This window comes from Gopherus flavomarginatus, chromosome 4 (genome assembly GCF_025201925.1).
Source record: "Gopherus flavomarginatus isolate rGopFla2 chromosome 4, rGopFla2.mat.asm, whole genome shotgun sequence".
NCBI classification, from domain to species: domain Eukaryota; kingdom Metazoa; phylum Chordata; order Testudines; family Testudinidae; genus Gopherus; species Gopherus flavomarginatus.
Genome location: NC_066620.1, coordinates 169,609,628 through 169,629,695, shown reverse-complemented (window position 1 = coordinate 169,629,695; position 20,068 = coordinate 169,609,628). Strand labels below are relative to the sequence as shown.

The following is a 20,068-nucleotide window of genomic DNA, read 5'->3' as shown; positions in this document are numbered from 1 at the left end:
GAGCGTGCCTCGATCACCCAATAGGTCAATTTGGCACATTAGCCAGGAGGAAGCAGATTGTGAGTGTTTTCGACCACAAACTCCATCCCTCCCGATCTGCAACCTCATGGATCAGGCGGAGGAAGCAGATCTTGAGTGTTTTCGACCACAAACTCCATCCCTCCCGATCTGCAACCTCATGGACCAGGCGGCAGCAATTCCTGAGAAGGCGCACAGGTGGTTTCCTTATGTGGCAGAAACTGCAGCTAGTTGGAAAATGGGAGGGTTGCTCAAAGTGACGTTACACCGGCCCTGGGGAGCAGTCAGACAACCCCCCTGGTGACCGGCCAGCTGCTCCCATCACTGGCGTGCGAGGGGCGAGTCTCTGCCACATTTCCCCGTGGTGGGGCGGGCAGGGGTTGTCCCGGGGGGTAGGGAGCAGGCGCGGGGGGCCGGCGGCGGTTGGTTTCCTCCTTTGGCCCTGCGCGGGCTCTGCCCTGCGGGGAGCGGGAGGCGGAGTCGCAGCCGCAGTAGCCGCAGCCGGGGCTCGTCAGGCCCGGGAGCGACATGGCCCAGGCCAGGATCAGCGCTAAGGCCAAAGAGGGGCAGCCGGCGGGGCAGCTCCGCGGGCGCTTCTTCCGCTCCACCTCCATGGCCGACTGCTCCAGCCGCCTGCTGCAGAACCTGGACCAGCTGGAGCTCAGGTCGGGGCACGGCCGGCGGAAGGGGCTCTGGCCGTGCGGGGGATGGTTGGGGGCTCCTGCTAGTGCGGCAGCGTATGGGGGAGGGGTCCTGCTAGTGCGGCAGGGTATTGTGGGGAGGCGGGAGACGGGAGACGTCCTGCTAGTGCCGCAGGGTATGGGTATGGGGGGTGGGAGAAGCCTCCTGCTAGTGCGGCAGGGTATGGGAATGGGGGGGGGGGGTGGGAGAAGCCTCCTGCTAGTGTCGCAGGGTATGGGTATGGGGGTGGGTGGGAGAAGCCTCCTGCTAGTGCCGCAGGGTGCGCAGGGCATTTTTGGAGGGGTCTTGCTAATGTGGCAAGTAGGGACTGTTGAAGTGTGTTTCTGCTGTTGAAGAAGAGCCTTGCTAGACGTGCTCAGCCGGTGGTGTGTGCGTGTACTGGAAGCCCAGTAGGTTGATGCTGTTGCTGATTTCTTCTCTCCCATCTGGGCGTCTATTCCTGCCACCGGACTTGAATGAAAAACAAGTTTGTTGTTGCTGGGATTTAAACAGGCTGCGAGTGAAGAGCACAGCTGCTTCCACTGAAGTGCTGGGAAGAGACCTATATATAGTTTCCCGGCTCATAAGGGTAGGAAGACAGTTGTTATTATAGAGATCCTGTGTTCACAGGTCTTGCTGAACACAGTGTATTTGAATTTTGAAGGGTTAGGCAGCAGGGGAGCCGTTTGCTTTATAAGGGGAGCTCCATCTTCCTTAGAGAATCATGTTTCCCAGAAGATAGAATAATCCAGTGGAACCAGGGTGCCATTTCAGGTTTTAGTAGGAGGGGGCAAGTTTAACTGATTGTAGGGGCTAGTTAGGCACTGAAAACTCTAGGATTATGATAGGGTTTTTTTTTTTTTTTCTTCTTTAGATAACTTAGAAATTAGCTGTCAGGAGCACAGTATCTAATTCCCATGTAAAGAAAAAAATATAAAAACACTAGTTAAACCCATGTTTTAAGTTTATATATACAATCAGGAGATAATACAGCGAGATATTCTCAATCCTGGAGGTATCAGTTTTGGAACCTTAACAAAGATATCAGAAACATAAGTTTGATACTTTGTACACTATCTCTAGTGGAGAGAAATAAAAATAAGTAGCTTCTGCTGAAAATCTGTGTACTTTCTCTAACAGACACACTCAGTGTTGCTGCCATTATCTACTCTGTTTTAGTCAATTGTTCACTCCACTAAAAACATATTTACTTTAATATGTGATTACATTTTTTTCTCGATATTTTGGCATATATGTTCATAGGCCCTGACTCCGTGGGTGTTCCGACATGCAGGAGGCTGTGGGGGAGGAGCGAGGACACGGTACACTCAGGAGAGGTGGCAGAATGGGGCAGGAAGAGGCGGGATGGGGGTGGAGCAGGGGTTGGAAGAGGCAGGGTGGGGTGTGGTCTTAAGGGAAGGGGTGAAGTGGGGGCAGGGCCTGAGGCAGAGTCTGGGGTTGAGCATCCCCCAGCATAATGGAAAGTTGGCAGTTGTGTATATGTTTACCAGTCACAATCATGTATGACATCCATCAACATTTGGCACCATCATTACTCTTAGGATCAGACTTGGAACTGCATTTATTTTCCTATGAACTTTGTTATTTTATGGATCTAACAAAAAATAGAATTTTTGAAAATAAGTGACCATCTGCACAGTGTCTAAAGTTATATGTTTAGCTACTTTTTTTGAACTGATAAAGCTAAGGTGAGTACAAACTAAATTTATGTTCTAAAAGGATACTATTATTTGACAGGTTTCAGAGTAGCAGCCGTGTTAGTCTGTATCCGCAAAAAGAATAGGAGTTCTTGTGGTACCTTAGAGACTAATAAATTTATTTCAGCATGAGCTTTCGTGAGCTACAGCTCACTTCTTCGGATGCATCTGTAGCTCACGAAAGCTCATGCTGAAATAAATTAGTTAGTCTCTAAGGTGCCACAAGTACTCCTGTTCAATTTTTACTATTATTTGATTGCACCACTTTAAATAAAGAATGACAAAGCACAATGTGGTAATAAAGATAATGAACACAGCCAACACAGGTTAGTTATTTTAGAACTCAGTATTGAAATAATTAAATTTAAGCACAAGAGAGAAATAAAATTAAGAAATTCGCAGACCAGTCAAAAAACTAAAATAACAGTACTGCAATCCTTAATGAACTTTGAAAGAATAATATTACAGAGAATATACGTGCATTTCAACAGGAAGTACCAATACTAATAACACAAGAATGTGTGAAGGGGAATTTGTATATGAGTGCACCGTCGCTTTAAGTCAAACACTCAGGAGCCTGAAGGCTTGTTCAGTTCAGCCTCAGATCCTGCTCCTGAGCCAGAGGCACCAGCAGAGTCTCTCTGTTCCCCCCCACCCCAGCTCAGTGGAGACTGGGTACATAGGTGGGAATAGGGGGACACCCTGATACCAGGCCCTGCCCATCTCTGAAGATCAGGAGGCAGCTCCCAGTCCTGAGCAGTTTGGCCAATGGTGGCTCAATTGAACAATCCCAATCTTTTCAGTCTCCCTTCAAATGAGATTTTCCACATCCCTGAATCCCCTCTAATTCTGCTGTGTCCTTTTTTGAGGTGGGGTGATCAGAACAGCACACGGTATTCTAAATGAGGGTGTACCATTGATTTGTATGATCACATAATATATTTTCCCTTTTGTTCTTCATTCCATTTTTTACACATATAACAGCTTGTTAGCTTCTTTGACTACAGCTGCACACTGAACAGAGGTTTTCCTTTAGCTGTCCACAATGATTACCAGGTCCTTTTCCTGAGTTGATCCAGTTAAAAGAGAACTGTACAAGGTGTAGGCATAGTTCATGTTTTTGCCTCCAATGTGCATTACTTCACAATTTGTTTTAGTTGTAGTAATTTTAGGTGTTACTTGTAACTACAGGAGTGAAAATTGTCAGACAGAAATATAGTTTTCAACTGATTTCTTTCCTTGGCCTCCCCCAACCCCAAAGACAGTACCCTGCTGTGATATCAGTTTCCTCATCTTCCCTCCCCCCTTCAAGAAAATCTGTTCCACAAATGAACTGTTCACTACTTCATCTTTCCTTACAATTTTGGGATTATCCCCCCTCCCGCCAATCTGTCAAACTGGCAGGATTTCTGCATACAAGAGTAGTCAGTGGATTAAAAAAAAAAGTCAGTGCCTTAAAGAATGAAGTGCTGCTTCTAGGCAGCAACACCAGCAATCTTTCTTTGAATGAGTGTTAGTGTGGCAGGGGAGTGTAATTTAATATACATCATATCACAGCGAACGAAATAAAACTTCTATTTGTTGGATTATTCTCGGTAATATAAATGGCAAAATGCAGTTGAACACAGTACTAACCTACCATTCTCACTGAAATGATAGCATTGGGGACACAGAACTATAAAACTATTAGCTTAATCATATAATTCTTAACCCAGTGCTAAGGCCAGCGAGGGACAGACAGCTGAGCTGGAGCGGGGAACTGCCGCTGCTTCCAGGAGCTGCTTGACGCCCAGATCCTTGACCCCCTCCTGTGCCCCAGCTCCCTGAGCCAGCCCTGATCCCCTTCCTGCTCTCTGAACCCCTCGGTCCCAGCCCAGAGCGCTCTCCTGCACCCTCATCCCCATCCCAGAGCCTGCACCCCCTGCCAGAACCCTCTTTCCCCCCCATGCTCCAACCCCCTGCTCCAGACTGGAGCCCCCTCCTGAACCCTGAACTCCTCATTTCTGGCCCCAGCCCACAGCTGGAGCCCTCACCCCCTCCCGCACCGCAGTCACCAATTTCATGAGCATTCATGGCCTGCCTTACCCAGATGTGGCCCTCGGGCCAAAAAATTTGCCCACCCCTGTACTAGAGGAAGGCGCTGCACTTGCGTTCAGTCACTTGTAGGCCAAGTAAAAAGCAGAAATAAGGAGAACTGGGTTTTTTATGTAGTGTTCTTAATTGATATTCAACATCAAAGCCCCAATCCTGCAGACACACATGTACCTGTTTGACGTTATACATGTGGGACTATTCACTTGCATAAATTTTTAACAGGTGCTTAAGTATTTGCATGATCGGGGGCCCAAGTTACCTTTCTGAAAATACTAGCAGCATATGGTGGAACAATCAGTGCAATTCAGAGTAAAATGCATGACTCTTCAAACGAGCATGTACAAAATGAAACACTAGACATCAGGTGACAGTGAAGGGAGGTGTTTAGACTCAGACCTCTCAAAAACTAACTGGTAGTATTATTGTCTTGTGAGCTTTCCCTTTTCCTTGTCCTCTCTCATTTTTCCCAGTACTTGGCTTTTGGATCCCTGAGCCATTAAATTTTTAGGTACTATTGCAATCTACATGGTTTACTTATATTTTAATTTACATTCTGTAGTGTTGTGAAAAACTGATATTTGAATAAGTGATAAATGATCATGGAATATACAAGTAAGTGGAATAATATGATAGCTTGTGTATATATATATTTTCTGCATAAAAATATTTTGTCTGCTACTGGCCTTTATGTTGTTATGCTTTGTATAATGGCATTACTGTATAATACTGTGTTTAATAATTTATGTAAAAAGAATGGGTTCAAGTTAATATTTTTATAGATTTACAGTCTGGTTAGATTCTTGCTCTGTAGTGCAAGACTTTATAGTATCTCTAACAAGCTGATGATCAGAAAAGAAGTCTTGAGAGTTCTATGCAGCCATTTTATTGTGACTGAGATGTCCTTCACTGGAGGATCAGGAACCAATGAATAGCAAAGGTCTGCTTGGGTCTGATGTTAAATCCTGAACCAAACCCCACTAGACCACAGCCAATCTGACCTGATCCCAAGACTGTTAAATTGTTTCCATACCCGACCTGAGAAAATAATGAAAATGGAAGGACTAGCTGGCTTAAAATTGCAAACAATAGCATTGGGGCAGCAGAACTTGGGGTTGGTGGTGAGGAAGTTAGCTTCTCGCAATTGAAATATTGTGGGGATTGAACTGTTTTTTTCTCCCCATACATCACGTTCATGGGGGCAGTGGCAAGAATGGGACTGGGGGGACTGGAGCCATGCCCAGGATCAGACCAGGAAGTGGGAACTGGGGTAAGAGGGGCCCTGATGCCAGTGCCTGTTGTGGGGAGTTGGTCCTGGGCCAGGTAGCCCTTTTCTGTCCCTAGCTGCAAAGAGTCCTCAATCTCAGGTGCTGGTGATAGACCTGGACAATGGGCACTCAGTGGCGGGTCAGCGCAGAGGGAGCTGGGGAGGCTACAGCCAGGACTAGGTAGGAGAGCAGGGCCACCCAGACAGAGTTGTCTCCTTGAGGAACTGGACACAAGTAGTGGAGAGGTAGGGACTGGAAGGGCTCTGCCAGGCAGGTGTCACTTCTGCTCCTGGGCCTTCCTGAGCTCTCCTACTGTCCTTTATATCTCCCAGCTTCCCTTCCTCCCCCTGCCCCAACTACCCCTTAAATTTCTCTGCCCCTCTCTGCTTCCAGATGGGGCCTCCCACTGCCCCTCCTCCCCCATGTGCACCTTAGCCCACACATTGAAAGTTAGCCTATGAATAGCATAGTTGGCACATTCAGTGATAAGCGACTACTCAGAATGTATGCTAGTCAGATTACACCTGACCAGACCCAAACTCAACACTTGTAGTTGGGTGCCATTGAGTTTTGGTTGAGTGGCAAAGGTCTAATCAGAACCTTTTCAAACATTTTAAAGCTTAATATTTTCACTCTTATTACTGTAACAAATATTCAATTTGATTAAAAATGTATTTGCTTAGTTGAGCTCTTCTGGGTGGGTTTGCAAATCAGCATTATGTGTTAGAGTACTTAATTTATGTCAAGGGAGTTGTTTCATTATTGTTTTTATGGTTGGTTTACGTTAAATGCTACAAAGGAAAGGAAAATTAGAATTGTAAGATTATGAAAATGTGAAAGAAAAGAAATCTAATACCTTGTCCATGTTAAAAAAAAATTTAATTTTCGCTACCATACTTCTTTTGGGGACCAATTCATGGGGCTTTTGCATCAATGGAATTGTGGGAAAAGATAAGGTAGTATCCCATGATCCCTGACAGTGATTATATTGCACTATAAGAAGAATCTACTCCTCAGCCTAAATAAATAAATAAAAGTATTAGATTAGTAGATATAATGTATATTTTTGAATGTGTGATATTCCAGATGTATGCACCGAAGTATGCTAGAAAGATTTATTTCGTATTGGCCCTGGTTACATGTCAGATTCAGGACCCTCCCACTTGCAGGCAATCATTTTCTCCATCCTTCTGTCTCCCTTTTTGAACCTCTTTCCCAGACACATTCACGCCCTTCTCCTCCAAATTGAGTATGAAGGTCGGTGCACTTGTTACATAAGGTTGAGATGCTGCTATTTTCACTGCATTGAAGAAATTAGCTGTGCCTTGTGTTCGAATGAATTTTCACAGGTTTTGATGTCACGTCCTTTAACTAATGTGGAATGGGAATTTCATCATAAAAAGTACAGGGAGCCAAGTGAGGATCGAACTTGTGCAGGGGCTTGAAGGTGAGGATGAAAAGTTGCATATTTTAGAGCTCATAGATTCATACGGACCACTGTGATCATATAGTCTGAACTCCTGTATTACACAGGCCAGTGAACTTCCCCAAAATAATTCCTAGATCATATTTTTTAGAAAAACATCTAATCTGGATTTAAAAATATTCAGCAATGGAGACTCCACCACAACCCTTTGTAAATTGTTCCAGTGGTTGTTTACCCTCACTGTGAAAAATTTGCATCTTATTTCCAGTCTAATTTTTCTAGCTTCAACTTCCAGCCATTGAATAATGTTATCACTTATTCTTCTAGATTGAAGAGCCCACTATTAAATATTTGTTCCCCATGTAGGTATTTGTAGAGTGTAATCAAGTTCACCTCTTAATCTTCTCTTTAAGTTGAATAGATAGATTCAAAGAATTCAATCACTATAAGGCATGTTTTCTAATCATTCAGTCATTCTTATGGCTCTTTTCTGAGCCCTCTCTCATCTACCAACATCGTTCTTGAATTGTGGGTTCCAGAAATGGACACAGTATTCCACCACTGCCAAATACAGAGGTAAAATAACCTCTGTACTCCTACTCAAGATTCCCCTGTTTATACATCCAAGGATTGCATTAGCTGCTTTGGGTACAGCATCACACTGAGAGCTCATTTCAGCTGATTATTTACCACTACCCCCAATTTTTTTCAGTCATTGCTTTCCAGTATAGCATCTCCCATCCTCTAAGTATGGCCCACATTCTTTGTTCCTAGCTATATCTCTTTATATTTAGCTGTATTAAAATGCATATTGTTTGCTTGCACCTGTTTTACCATGCAGTCCAGATTGTTCTGAATCAGAGACATGTCCTCTTCATTATTTGCCACTTCCCCAATTTTAGTGTCATCTGCCAACTTTATTAGTGATGATTTTATGTTTATAAAAATGTTAAATAGCATAGGGCCAAGAACCAATACCTGCAGGACTCACTGGAAACACTGTGACAATTCCCCATTTACAGTTGCATTTTGAGATCTATCAGTTAGCCAGTTTTTAATCCATTTAATATGTGCTATGTTAATTTTATGTTTGCAGTGTTGTAGCAGTTTTGGCCCAGGATATTTGAGAGACAAGGTGGGTGAGGTAATATCTTCTTCAGGTCAGAAAAGTTCTGTGTAGCTCAAAAGCTTGTCTCTTGCATCAACAGAAGTTGGTCCAATAGAAGATATTATCTCACCCACCTTGTGTCTCATTAATTTTATATTGTTTTAGTTCTTTTTAATCAAAATGTTGTGTGGAACCAAATCAAGTGCCTTAAAGAAGTCTACGTATATTATGTCAACACTATTAGCTGTATCAACCAAACTTGTAATCTCATCAAAAAAAGATATTGTTAGTTTGACGGGATCTATTTTCCATAAAACCATGTTGATTTGCATTAATTACATTACCCTCCTTTAATTCTTTATTAATCAAGTCCCATATATTCTTTCTTATTGGAACTGTTGATAGGGGAATTGTTTATCTTGTTCAGAATCGATGTAAGGCTAACAGGCCTGTACTTAATTGTGCCATTCCAGATTAATAGCCCTGGAGACTGAAGGCCTCCATTTATCCAAAGAATAAATGCTTGAACAGCAACAGCAGTGTACCATGTTGAATATCATAACATGTCTCAGTCCTGACCCCAAAAGGTGCCCTCTCGGGCGAGAGGGCCATGAATGACTCTGCAGGGCCATGCATTTCTTGCACTTTGCAGATAATGCAACAACAACAAAAAGTCTCGCTGACAAGTGCCACTTTGTGGCTATGCAACATACTGTAGTAGACACAAATGTCTAGAGTAGCCACCAGACAGCAATTATTGCAAATAAAATAATTCTTAACATCTGGTTATCAGATTTGACATAAGATATTAACACTTGTCAAGGCATTACTTTTTAAAGGGCATTTTTATCAATGGCATATTATATTTTATATAATGTTTTTATTTATATTTATCCTGATGCTCCACAAAATCTTGCTAAACTAAGCTGTCAGCTTCTAATCGCATAACAATCACTCAGTATTTTAAGGAAGTGGTATTTTAGAAATCCTCTTTAGAATTATACTGATTCAAGATGCATCTCTGTAATGCAGTTCACTGTTTTCAATGTCAGATGGTAGGACCTGATCCAAAACCCACTGACATAACTGAAAAGGACCCCATTGACTTTGATGGAATTGGATCAGGCCCTTATTGAGTTTGTTGAATCAATGTACGTGTGCAATTGAATTACTATAAAACTAATCTGTTAAAAACTCCAAATTTCTTAATTTTAGTTTCAGGTTTCCAAGGGGAACAAGAGTGAAGGGATACTTTTTAAAAAAAAATTCTGAAAAATACTTTAATCGGTGTCTTTTTTTAAAAAGGCATAGTTGAGTTATTTAATATAATCATTAAAATGGACTCGCAGAAGTCCCATAAAAATGTAACCAACTCAGATACAAAATCAATTTACCTGCTTTATTACTATCTTTATTATTATAATGAAAATGAGTCACTTTACAATACTTTCCTCATCCCCCCCAAAAAAATCCATGCCTTTGTCAAGAATTTGTATTAAATTATTTTCCCCTCGCCAGTTACAATAAACATAAAATAAGTTTAAGTATGTCTTAAACGTAAGCTTTCACTTACACTTATTAGGCTTGTATCTAAATATTTCTTCATTTTCATCATAGCAGGATTATTTTATTATTGTCTCCTCTTAAGAGTGAAAAAAAATCTAAATGAGCGTTGCTTATTCCTTTATCTAAGTTTCCTTTTTTCCACCCATCTTTTGCTCTCAACTAATTTTCTGGCTGAAATGTTTGGGGAAGTGATGTTAGCAGGGGCGGCTCCAGGCCCCAGCACGTCAAGCATGTGCTTGGGGCGGCAAGCCGTGGTGGTCGCTCTGCCAGCGCTGTGAGGGCGGCAGGCAGGCTGCCCTAAGCGGCTTGCCTGCGGACGGTCCGCAAGCAAGCCGCGGAAGGCGGCCTGCCTGCCGTGCTTGGGGCAGGAAAATTCCTAGAGCTGCCCCTGGATGTTAGATGCATGTTTATCTCAGAGCCTACCATAAATGCCTTCATCTTTGAATTCGCTGTACAGGAGACTTAAGAAAATAGAGTGTTTAATACCATCACCAGTTTCCACACTGTATTGGATACAAATAGACAATCCCTGCCCTGAAGAGCTTACAGTTCTCCTAGTGTATACTAAAGGGGTGCTGAAACAATTTGTATATGGGAGATGCTGAGTGCCTTTGAGCAAAACTGTACATCTGTCTGTGTATGATGAAACCCACTTGAAGCCAGGGGATGGAGCAGCACCCCTAGTTCCAGTACCTATGTTCTCGCATCCAGATCGCATTCATCATCTGCACAGTGGTCCTGGGAATAATGTTGAAAAATTGTTTTTTTTTGAGTAAGCTTCTTTTGATGGACAGTATCATAGTCCTGCCTCCTTCCCCCAAACACACACACAACCTAGCTTTAATTTAGAAAGATGTAAAGAGAGTGATTTCTAGATCATCTTCTAGTACTATAACAGGTTTATCAAGACAAATATACGTAGATGTCTTGTGTATTAGAAAAGTTGTACTGTTTTAACTAAACTTAAATTTAAAATTGATTAAATGCAGCTCAAACCCTTTTTGAGCAAAGGTTAAACCAGTTTAAAAGTATCTGCATTAGGGGGTTGTACTGATTTAACTCAATTTTAAATCACTTGACTTAAACCAGTGTAACTTTTTTTATTGCAAATACATATAAATAGTTAATAGTGATCACCATCTTGTGGGTACAACCTGTAATGCTCTAGAGTACAAAGTATTTTGACTGCCTGGTGGATTCCATCAGAAAGAGAGAATGAGCCATGTTCTGACTGTGCTTGGTACTATAGTTAATGAACACTGGGATAGATGAGAAAAATTTGTCAGTAAAATTACAACTAAAGGTTGATTTAAAATCAGCACACAAATGTATAGCAGTTAAGACAATTTAGTGGTGTACTTTTAGTACAATGCTGTGCAACCTCAGAGATGTAAGACCAGGGAACATAAGGGATTTAATTTCATGGCTGAAGTTCCTAGACTGGGAGATCTGTAGAAATAGTGTATTTGATCTCTCCTGGAAAGGTATGTATCATGTTGCTATTAAGTAATCCCCCCATAGTCCTCTCCCTAGGTATTATCTATTTAGTTGGAAGGGTGGGTTGAAATGAAGTTAGGCTCAAGAGTAGTGTAGGGATATACATGGGAGGCCATTTTAATTCCCCCACCCAATAAAAAAAAAATCAGAACAAATAAAAACTTAGACTTTGAGGAAAAGAAGATGAAAAAATTGCAGCCACATGTTTGTGCACAATGGACTACGTAAAGGGAACCTGGTCAAGATATTATTGGAACCTGAATGGTTACTCAGTGCCATGAAGCAAAATCTTTTTCTACCTTTACCACCTTTAGTTGGGATGAAAGAATTAGAAATAAAGCAGTTACATAAGGGGAAAGTAAAATAACCTGTCCCTATTGTACTTGTGTGGTCATTTGTGCAGAGCTATGTGGCACAAGCAATCCTCCTCCTCTGTTGTATTCTATCATAAATTACTTTGTTTTTATTTTCCAGGGGATAGGAAATTTTTTAGGTAAAAATATTAATGGTATTGGCACTCTGGTTGTAAGTAATATCCAAATGAATGTCAGAGAGAATAGATCAAATTTTTTTCACCACGTTTAATAAACATTTCAGGATAGGTGGATTCTCTTGGTTTTTACAGAGAGTTCCATAGACACTATGAAACAGACCTCAATTTGGCAATTGTCTAAAGTTTCTGCCTTATCGGTTGGAAGAGTCTAGAACTATCAACAGACTCATGTAGTGGTCATCATACAACAGGTGGGGGAACTGGGAAAACAGAGGTTGTATCATTTTTGCACAATCTTAGCAGCCAGTTAAATCTCAGCAAACCCTCTACTCCCGTGGTGGGCAGCCTGCGGGCCGCACACTTCCCATCAGGGTCATCTGCTGGTGGCCCCCAGACAGTTTGTTTACATTTGTACTGCCACCTGCAGCTCCCAGTGGCCACGGTTCACCGTTCCTGGCCAATGGGATATGCAGGAAGCGGCACAGGCCATAGGGACATGCTGTCCGCCACTTCCCATTGGCCAGGAACGGCAAACTGCAGCCACTGGGAGCTGCGGGCAGCCGTGCAAATGTAAACAAATTGTCTGGTGGCCACCAGCGGATTACCCTGATGGACCTCAGGTTGCCCACTACTGCGTTACACCATGACATTAATATTACTTGGGCAAGTGCAGAAACTGGAGGATTGAACGGGGAAAAGTTTATCTTTTGGCACTAATCTCCAATGCTAATGATTCCCTACTGTGCATTTGCTGTCTATTTGTGGCATTCCCCAATTACTTTAATCAATTCCAAACCCCTAACCTTCAGGGCATGGTGAAGGAATGGGAAATTAACTGAAGGATTGAAACCCAGGTTTCCAGTATAGTATTTCCAGATCTAAAGGCCAGATCAAGCTCTCTAGTACACAGCAAAAGAGGGAGGGGAGAATATAGGAGCACAAGTAATGGCAGATATGACCAAACATAGAGCACAAAGAGCAAAGCTTATGTGACATGCTTGTCCCCCAGATAGAAGGATGTTACACATTTTGTGTGTAGTATGATGAATGGGACCACAGAAAGAGGGTCAGGTTTCTGGAGGAACCTAGTTTGCTGCATTACCTGGAGTTTAGGAATGTGAGCTGTTGCCTAAACTGCTACTGGACAAATACAGGCCTCTATACATTTCCTACAACTGCTTGTCTTCTGCATCACCTACTGCTAAGGAAACAGTGATTTTGGCGGCAGTGTGTAGAGCTGGCGTGCAAACACTCAGTGCAGCATGCTCACCTATTAAAAGGTGTGTTATCCAGAAGGAAATTCTATCTAAAGTTAATACCAAGCTGAACAGCATTAACTTTGGCTCTATAGTTTCTTTCTCCTTTTGGAGAGAGGTGAGGGGTTGGTTGGTGTATTGCTGTTGCTGAGATACCAAGGGCTACATGAGAGCGCCATGCTATGATTGAGATTGACTCCACATTGGTGCCCTGAGAACTGTGGAGGAACCAAGATGCCCCAGGAATCCTTATGTTCCATGCAGCTGCTAACTCCTTATCCCCTTAGTACCCTGAGATTTCTGCACAGGAAATTGCAGAGAGCTCTCTACCTGTTCTTAGGGTTGCAACTTTGGTTGGATGAATTCCTGGAGATTTCATCACATGACATAATCTTAAACTAAAGATTAATCTTTAATTCCTGGAGACTCCAGGACAATCCTGGAGGGTTGGCAATCCTAGCTTTTCTCTTAGCACATTTTTACATAGAAGGACATGATGGTCCTTTTATCATGCCTACACTGTGATAAAATACCTGTGGCTCCAACTCTCAGAGCCCAGGTCAGCTGACTTGGGCTCAGGCTGCAGGGCTAAAAATTGCAGTGTAGACATTTTGGGCTCAGGCTGGAGCCCAGGCTCTGAGACCCTCCCGCATCGCAGACCTCAGATCTTCGGCTCCAGCACATGCCTGCGTATCTACACTGCAATTTTACAGCCCAAGCCCGAGTCAACTGACCGAGGCTAGCAATGGGTGTGCTGGGGGTCTTTTATCATGGAATAGGTGTACCTGATATTGCCATGAATTGGCAGTCATGTCACTTGTCTGACAACACTGCAGTGTTGCTAAAACTAACTAAAAGGGCAGACTGGAAAAAAACAAAGAAACACTGAGAGCATGTTATATGGCTGAAGTGACTTTATTATATACAGATTTTTTTTCTCTTCTGGTTGGTTCAACTTTATTCAGGGTTGAAGCCTTGCGTGATGCAGCCTCTGCTATGGAACAAGAAAAAGAAACCCTGCTAGAAATGATCCACAATATACAGAACTGCCAAGATATGAGGCACATCAGTGAAGGTGAGAGCCTGCCTTTTCCTGGATTCTCATTTGAAACTTGTTTTTGGAGAAATCCGTGGATACAATCCTAAATTACAGTTAGCGTATGCGTTTTACTTGCAGCTCAGCTGAACTATTTGAAAGTGGTGAGGGAACAGAATAAATGTAAGTCTGTTTGAGGTAATGTAGTGTTAGTTAGATAGATCCTGTTACCTTAGTAGCCTTTTACACCTGACTATTCAAATTCAGACAAGCATTACTGCATATGTGAAAATTACCCTTTTGTCCTGCCCAGCCCATCACCACCTTTTCAAAGTCAGGGTCAGCTCACCTTTGCTCCTGGTGGGGGAGGACTTTATTTAGACATATGGAAACTGGTGGACACAATTGAGTTTCAGCTGTCTCTAAAGGGGAGAATTGGCCTATTAGGCAGTTGTATTTATCCTTTCTCCTCTTACAGAGGTTTCTTAGCAGCCTCTCCCTATATGTAATTGTAACTTTAGCGCCCTCGTGGCCAAGATGGAGTCTGCTCTGCAGGCAGCTCTGGCCAAGAGAAGGTGCGTGCAGGAATGGAGCAGGAGAAATCCCTTCCACCCCAGGGGCACCTGTTCCAAACCCCCCAGAGTGAACACCCACACACACCCACAGGAGAAGTACAATGGATATAACAAAGGGAGATATTTGTTGACAAGAGGGATGAGAGGAGAAATACAACAAGGAGAAATATAGGGGGAGCAGTAAAACAGGGCTGCATCCAAGCCAAGGCCCCACAGGCCCCATGGTAGCACAGTCTGGAAGGGCAGACACTGAGCAATGTGTCTGCACACCAAGTTGAGGAGTCCTGAGCAAAGTTCCAGTCCAGTGGTGAGTCTTGGGTGCTCCTGGTTGTCTTCGGCGCCTGTGAACTTTCCCCCAACAAACCCCTCTGGTGCCCTCTTCTGCTGCTATCTGCAAAGCCCCACAGAGCGACCACCTCCCCACTTAACTATCTAGCAACCTCCCTCCTTGTTCCCAGTGCAGAGTCACAAGCCCCAGTACTCTCAGCCCCATGCAGCTCTGGGCAGCCGTGATACTGGGTCCAGCTCCGGCCTGTCCTTGGGCGATTCCTCCCTGGCACAGGGCTCCTCCTGGCTCCTGTCCTGGGGTGTCCCTGATCAGCCGCCCTGTCCTTCCCAGGCTCCAGGCAGGTTCTCTGCTGCTTCCTTTGCGAGAGCCTGCGGGTTGCTGCCTCTCTCTCCTTCCTAGCTCTAGTGCCACCCCCTGGAGTTTCCCTCCTTTTTTCTCACTCTCCCCCTCCCCCCAGGAAAAAGATTTAAAGGGGCCATGCTCTCTAAACCCCAAAGGGCTTACATAATCCTCACAGGTTACCTTGATATTCAGGTGACCATCCATTGGCCATTATGTTTATTAAAAGTCAAGCAGTGAAGTATTCTATTAGTCATTGGTTGCAATCTGTACTGTCCCCCATAGCAGAAAGGGAGCTAGCTTCTGTCAAACAAGCAGTTCTTAAACAGACAGCTAAAGAAACAAGTCTCTTGTCAGTGGTGATCTTGCTGATTTTCGCCCTGTTTTTAACCATCCTCTTTTGTGTAATAGTATCAAGAAGGCTGTGACACAGCAAGGCTGATATCATCTGGAAATCATCCTTTGGTTTCCTGGTTCCTTTAATTTTATTTGTTTTGTTTTTTGACAGAATATAGCATGGAAACTGTACTAGATACCCACTCATAAAATGGGTGTGTGCGCCTATTAGTAAAAAACATAAAATAAAGTAAGATATTTTTGGTGCTAGCAGTATTCCCCATTATAAGTACCGGGAGTACTTGAAGTACCTTCTCAAACTTGAAATATGCTGTATACCATTAGAAGAAAATATTTCATCTGCTTCCACTGTAGCCATAAGGAAAAACCAGGTGTCCAAAGACTTCTGAAAAATCTAAATAGCAGCTGATGAGGTGATGTTATCTAACTAACAGACACTAATTGGGGAAGATTGGCTGCCTCATTAGTGGTACCATTCTTTTTATTGAACGATTGCAGAGGGTGATGCTGAGTAAGGGCTTGTCTACACTTACAGCACTGCATTGGTGCAGCTATAGTGCATAGTGAAGATGCTACCTATACCGACGGAAGAGCTTCTCTTGTCCACGTGGATATGCCACCTCCCCAAGACGCAGCAGCTGTGTCAATGGGAGAAGCCCTCCCGTCGACATAATGCTGTACACACTAGGAACTTCAGTAGGTACAACTACGTCTCCCAGAGATGTTGATTTTCCACACTCTTGAGCAACATAGTTATGCCGACATAAATTCCTTGTGTAGACCAAGCCTTAGTTATTTACCTGCCCTGATAAATATCTCATGTAGGGTTCCACAAGGATCTATTATGTTATCCTTGTGAACAGTGCTCTAAAAATACAGTTCACTCAGCCAGTGTAAGGTCAAATCATAGCCCCTTCCTGGCATTTCATTTTATTAACAAATATTAACAAGTTAAGAAACCAATCTACCCCTTCTCTCCATGCATAGTTGCACTACTGCATAGCATGCAAGATCTAGTGCAACAAGTCCAATAAGGTGCTCTTTATCCAGTTCTATTTTATGTAGCAAAATACTTATTTAATATTTTTTGTAGCTCTGCTAGAAGTTTATGTAGATGCTGTGACTGTAGTGGCTTAGTTCACATGTTTTCCTATCATGAAGAAAAAAAAGCACTGAAGTGTAATTCTGCTCAGGAAAGTGACTGAAAAGTGGTATACTCTTATTCAGATAGGACTCTGAACAAAAGCAGTATATTGCCTCATTGCAGTAACATGTAACCTTTTACTGGTTTTTTTACTGCTGTTTGCACTGCAGAGCCAACACAGCTAATATTAAGAAGCAGGATTCTATTCCATTTTGTGCATCATCAACAGACTTGTCTAATAAGTTCCAGGCAGTTATATGCATGCAAGCCAGCTGAAAGAATGAGGTTGGCCAGGTGTTAGAGGGTCCAATTTAGCATGCAGAACCACTATTATTGGAAATAATGCATGAGATGGAGGAACTGAGCTTGGCTCTCAAGGACCAGGCTGCGATAGAAAGGCTGGCAGTTAGATTGTACTTGTAAACTGAGTACGTTTGGTCTAACATTGAGACACAAATTTAGGACTCCTTCATTTTTACAGTCACTGTTCAAAATAGAATCACCAATTAAACTTTCTGATCTGCTTTAAAAATATTTTTATTGCAAACCCACAGCAGAGATGTGTATATACTACATACACTAGGGTAATTTGATTTTATGTGTGAAGCTGTTCATACCTAAAAGGGCTACTTTATAAATCAGAAAATTTTATTTTTAAATTTAGGTGAAAGAGAAGAACTTTGCCTGACTGCCAGTCGTCTGATGGACCGAACCCTCACTGTTGAGGTTTCTGTAGAAACAATACGAAACCCACAGCAGCAGGAATCCCTTTTGCATGCCACAAGGATGATTGATGAAGTAGTCAATAAACTCCTTGACGATCTGGAAGGTTACAAAAGCCGTTTAATGTCACTTTATGGTGCATGCACATCTGAGGTACCATCTGGACCCATTGATCAGAAATTTCAGTCTGTTGTAATTGGATGCGCTATTGAAGATCAAAAGAAAATCAAAAGGAGACTAGAGACTCTGCTTAGAAATCTAGAAAACTCTGAAAAGTCAATCATGTTGTTAGAACATCCAAAATCAACTGTCCAACAGCTGTGCAACAACGAATAGGGTTAAAGTAGTACTAGCTATTTGGGCAGATCAAAGTTAAGTCTCCATAAAGAATGCACGGAATGCAAAGAAAATGTTACTTTTTAGCACTGAACTAATAGTACTTTAGAGTGCTGGGTGCAAATATTAAATAAATACTGATAGCACTGCCTTAGGTATCAGAAAGAACATAGATATTTTCTTTCACAGTGAAGATGTGATCTAAGAATGCTATCAGGTTTGCTCTTCTAGACTTAAACTTTGTTGGTACTGCTGCTGCAAATTGTAATTAATGTACTTCTGCTGCACTCTTAAAGCTAATCTAATTTTTCTCTTAGGTTTTTGAAAACTTAAGCTGTTGTGTCATGTACTAAGATTTCACCTAGCACATTTTTTCCCCTTTGGTGAATACTCTATATGAAACAGACTTATGGAAAAAAGACAAGTCATGCAATAAACAAGAACAAAAAGTTGATATGCCACGCTCCATTTTTAGTAATGAATAACTTTGTTAGTTATTTGGCACTGTAGCACAAGATGCTTTACAGAAAATGATAAGAATTGACCCCATTTTACAGACATTGTGGTAAAATAACACAAGGTCACACAGCAGGCTCTGAATAGAACCCAGGTCTTCTGACTAAGGGCAGGTCTTCACTATCCACCAGATCGGCGGGTAGAGATCAGTCTATCGGGGATCGATTTATTGTGTCTTGTCTAGATGTGGATAAATAGATCCCCGAACGCGCTCACCATTGACTCCGGAACTCCAGCTTGCGAGAGGCGGAAACGGAGTTGACGGGGGAGCGGCAGCGGTCAACTCGCCGCCATCCTCACAGCGAGGTAATTCGACCTAAGATACACCGACTTCAGCTATGCTATTTGCGTAGCTGAAGTTGCATATGTTAGGTTGACCCTCCTCCCAATGTAGACCAGGGCTAACAATTCCATGCTCCATCCACTGGATGCTGCTGCCACCTTCAGTCTGTTTAATGCTCAGTTTGGGGCTGCTTGGGCTAATGACTTCAGAGTAACTTAAAAGAGGAGTTATGCAGAACTGCTTTCATGTCCTGCAAATCAAAGAATTTTTTTCCTGTTAATCCTCTACGAAGCATAACAAAGTGAAACAGCTGGATCCACAAACATTTTAAAATGGATTATATTCAGTTCTGGTGTAAGCAGATGTTGCTCTCATTAAAGTCAATGTAAATTGCTCCTGCTCATGCCAAAGTGGAGGTTAGCCTGTTTTCCCAAAACACAAATATCTTTTTCATGTTCATCACTGGTGTTTGTTATAAAAACAAAAACTTTTATAGATCTTCCTATTTGTACACCATGTTTCATAATGTCAAACACTGGGTGAGGTTGATTATTAAATGAAATTTTAATCACAAGAAAAATCAAATGCTTCAAGGAGTGTTTGTTCGACGCATTCATTCTGCAGTTTGAGTGAAGCAATAGTTCAGCATGAAACCCACTGCTAATGATGGTCTGCAGCACCTAGGATTTGTTCCCAAAACTCCCACTTACAGATAGGTTAACATAATTAATCTGTTTTATGCACTGGGGTTGTAATGTTTGTAATGCATTCTGTATTCTATTTTTTTAAAATGTCCATCAGCAAAGACATATGTAACAGGGCTTGTAAAATATTCAGTAACATCTCTGTAGCACTAGTTTGAGATGGTGAATGAAATAAAGAACTAAGTTCCATTGTAACCCCACTTATTGGTATAATGCACAGTTTGTGGTTTTGCTCACAAAGACAGTGACCTATCACTAATGATAAGGTTTTGTAACAGAAGTCATGGATTCTGTCACTACCAGAGATCTCTGTGACATTATCTTCCTCAGCTTCAATGCCGTGGGGCCAAAGCTATCAGAGTCTGGAGGCTGCAGGAGGCCCTAGAGCTCTCAGCTGCTGCAGGTGGCTGGGGTCCCAGAGCTCTCAGCCGCCAGCAGGGGGCAGTAGCTCTCACTCCCTCAGACTCATTAGCTTCTAGCCACCCTAAGTGGTGGCCCGGCTTCTATCAGCCAGGGCAGGTGGGCGGTAGGGGCCCTGCTGCTGTGAGCTGGGGCTGGCGGCGGGAAGCCTGAAGCTCTGAGAGCCATGGCAGGCAGCGAAGCCCACAGCTCTTAGCTGCTGCTGGCAGTGGAGGCCCTGCTGC

The 20,068-nt window shown here is 42.8% G+C and overlaps 1 protein-coding gene across 1 annotated transcript; it reads left to right on the top strand.

Annotated features, from left to right (window-relative positions):
* The first annotated feature begins 479 nt into the window (after positions 1-479).
* BAG2 (BAG cochaperone 2) lies at positions 480-18,757 on the top strand. The gene is made up of 3 exons (XM_050951028.1): positions 480-683; positions 14,088-14,197; positions 17,527-18,757. The coding sequence occupies exons 1-3, from the start codon at positions 547-549 to the stop codon at positions 17,919-17,921; spliced, it is 642 nt and encodes a 213-aa protein (XP_050806985.1). The 5' UTR covers positions 480-546; the 3' UTR covers positions 17,922-18,757.
* The last annotated feature ends 1,311 nt before the right edge of the window (positions 18,758-20,068 follow it).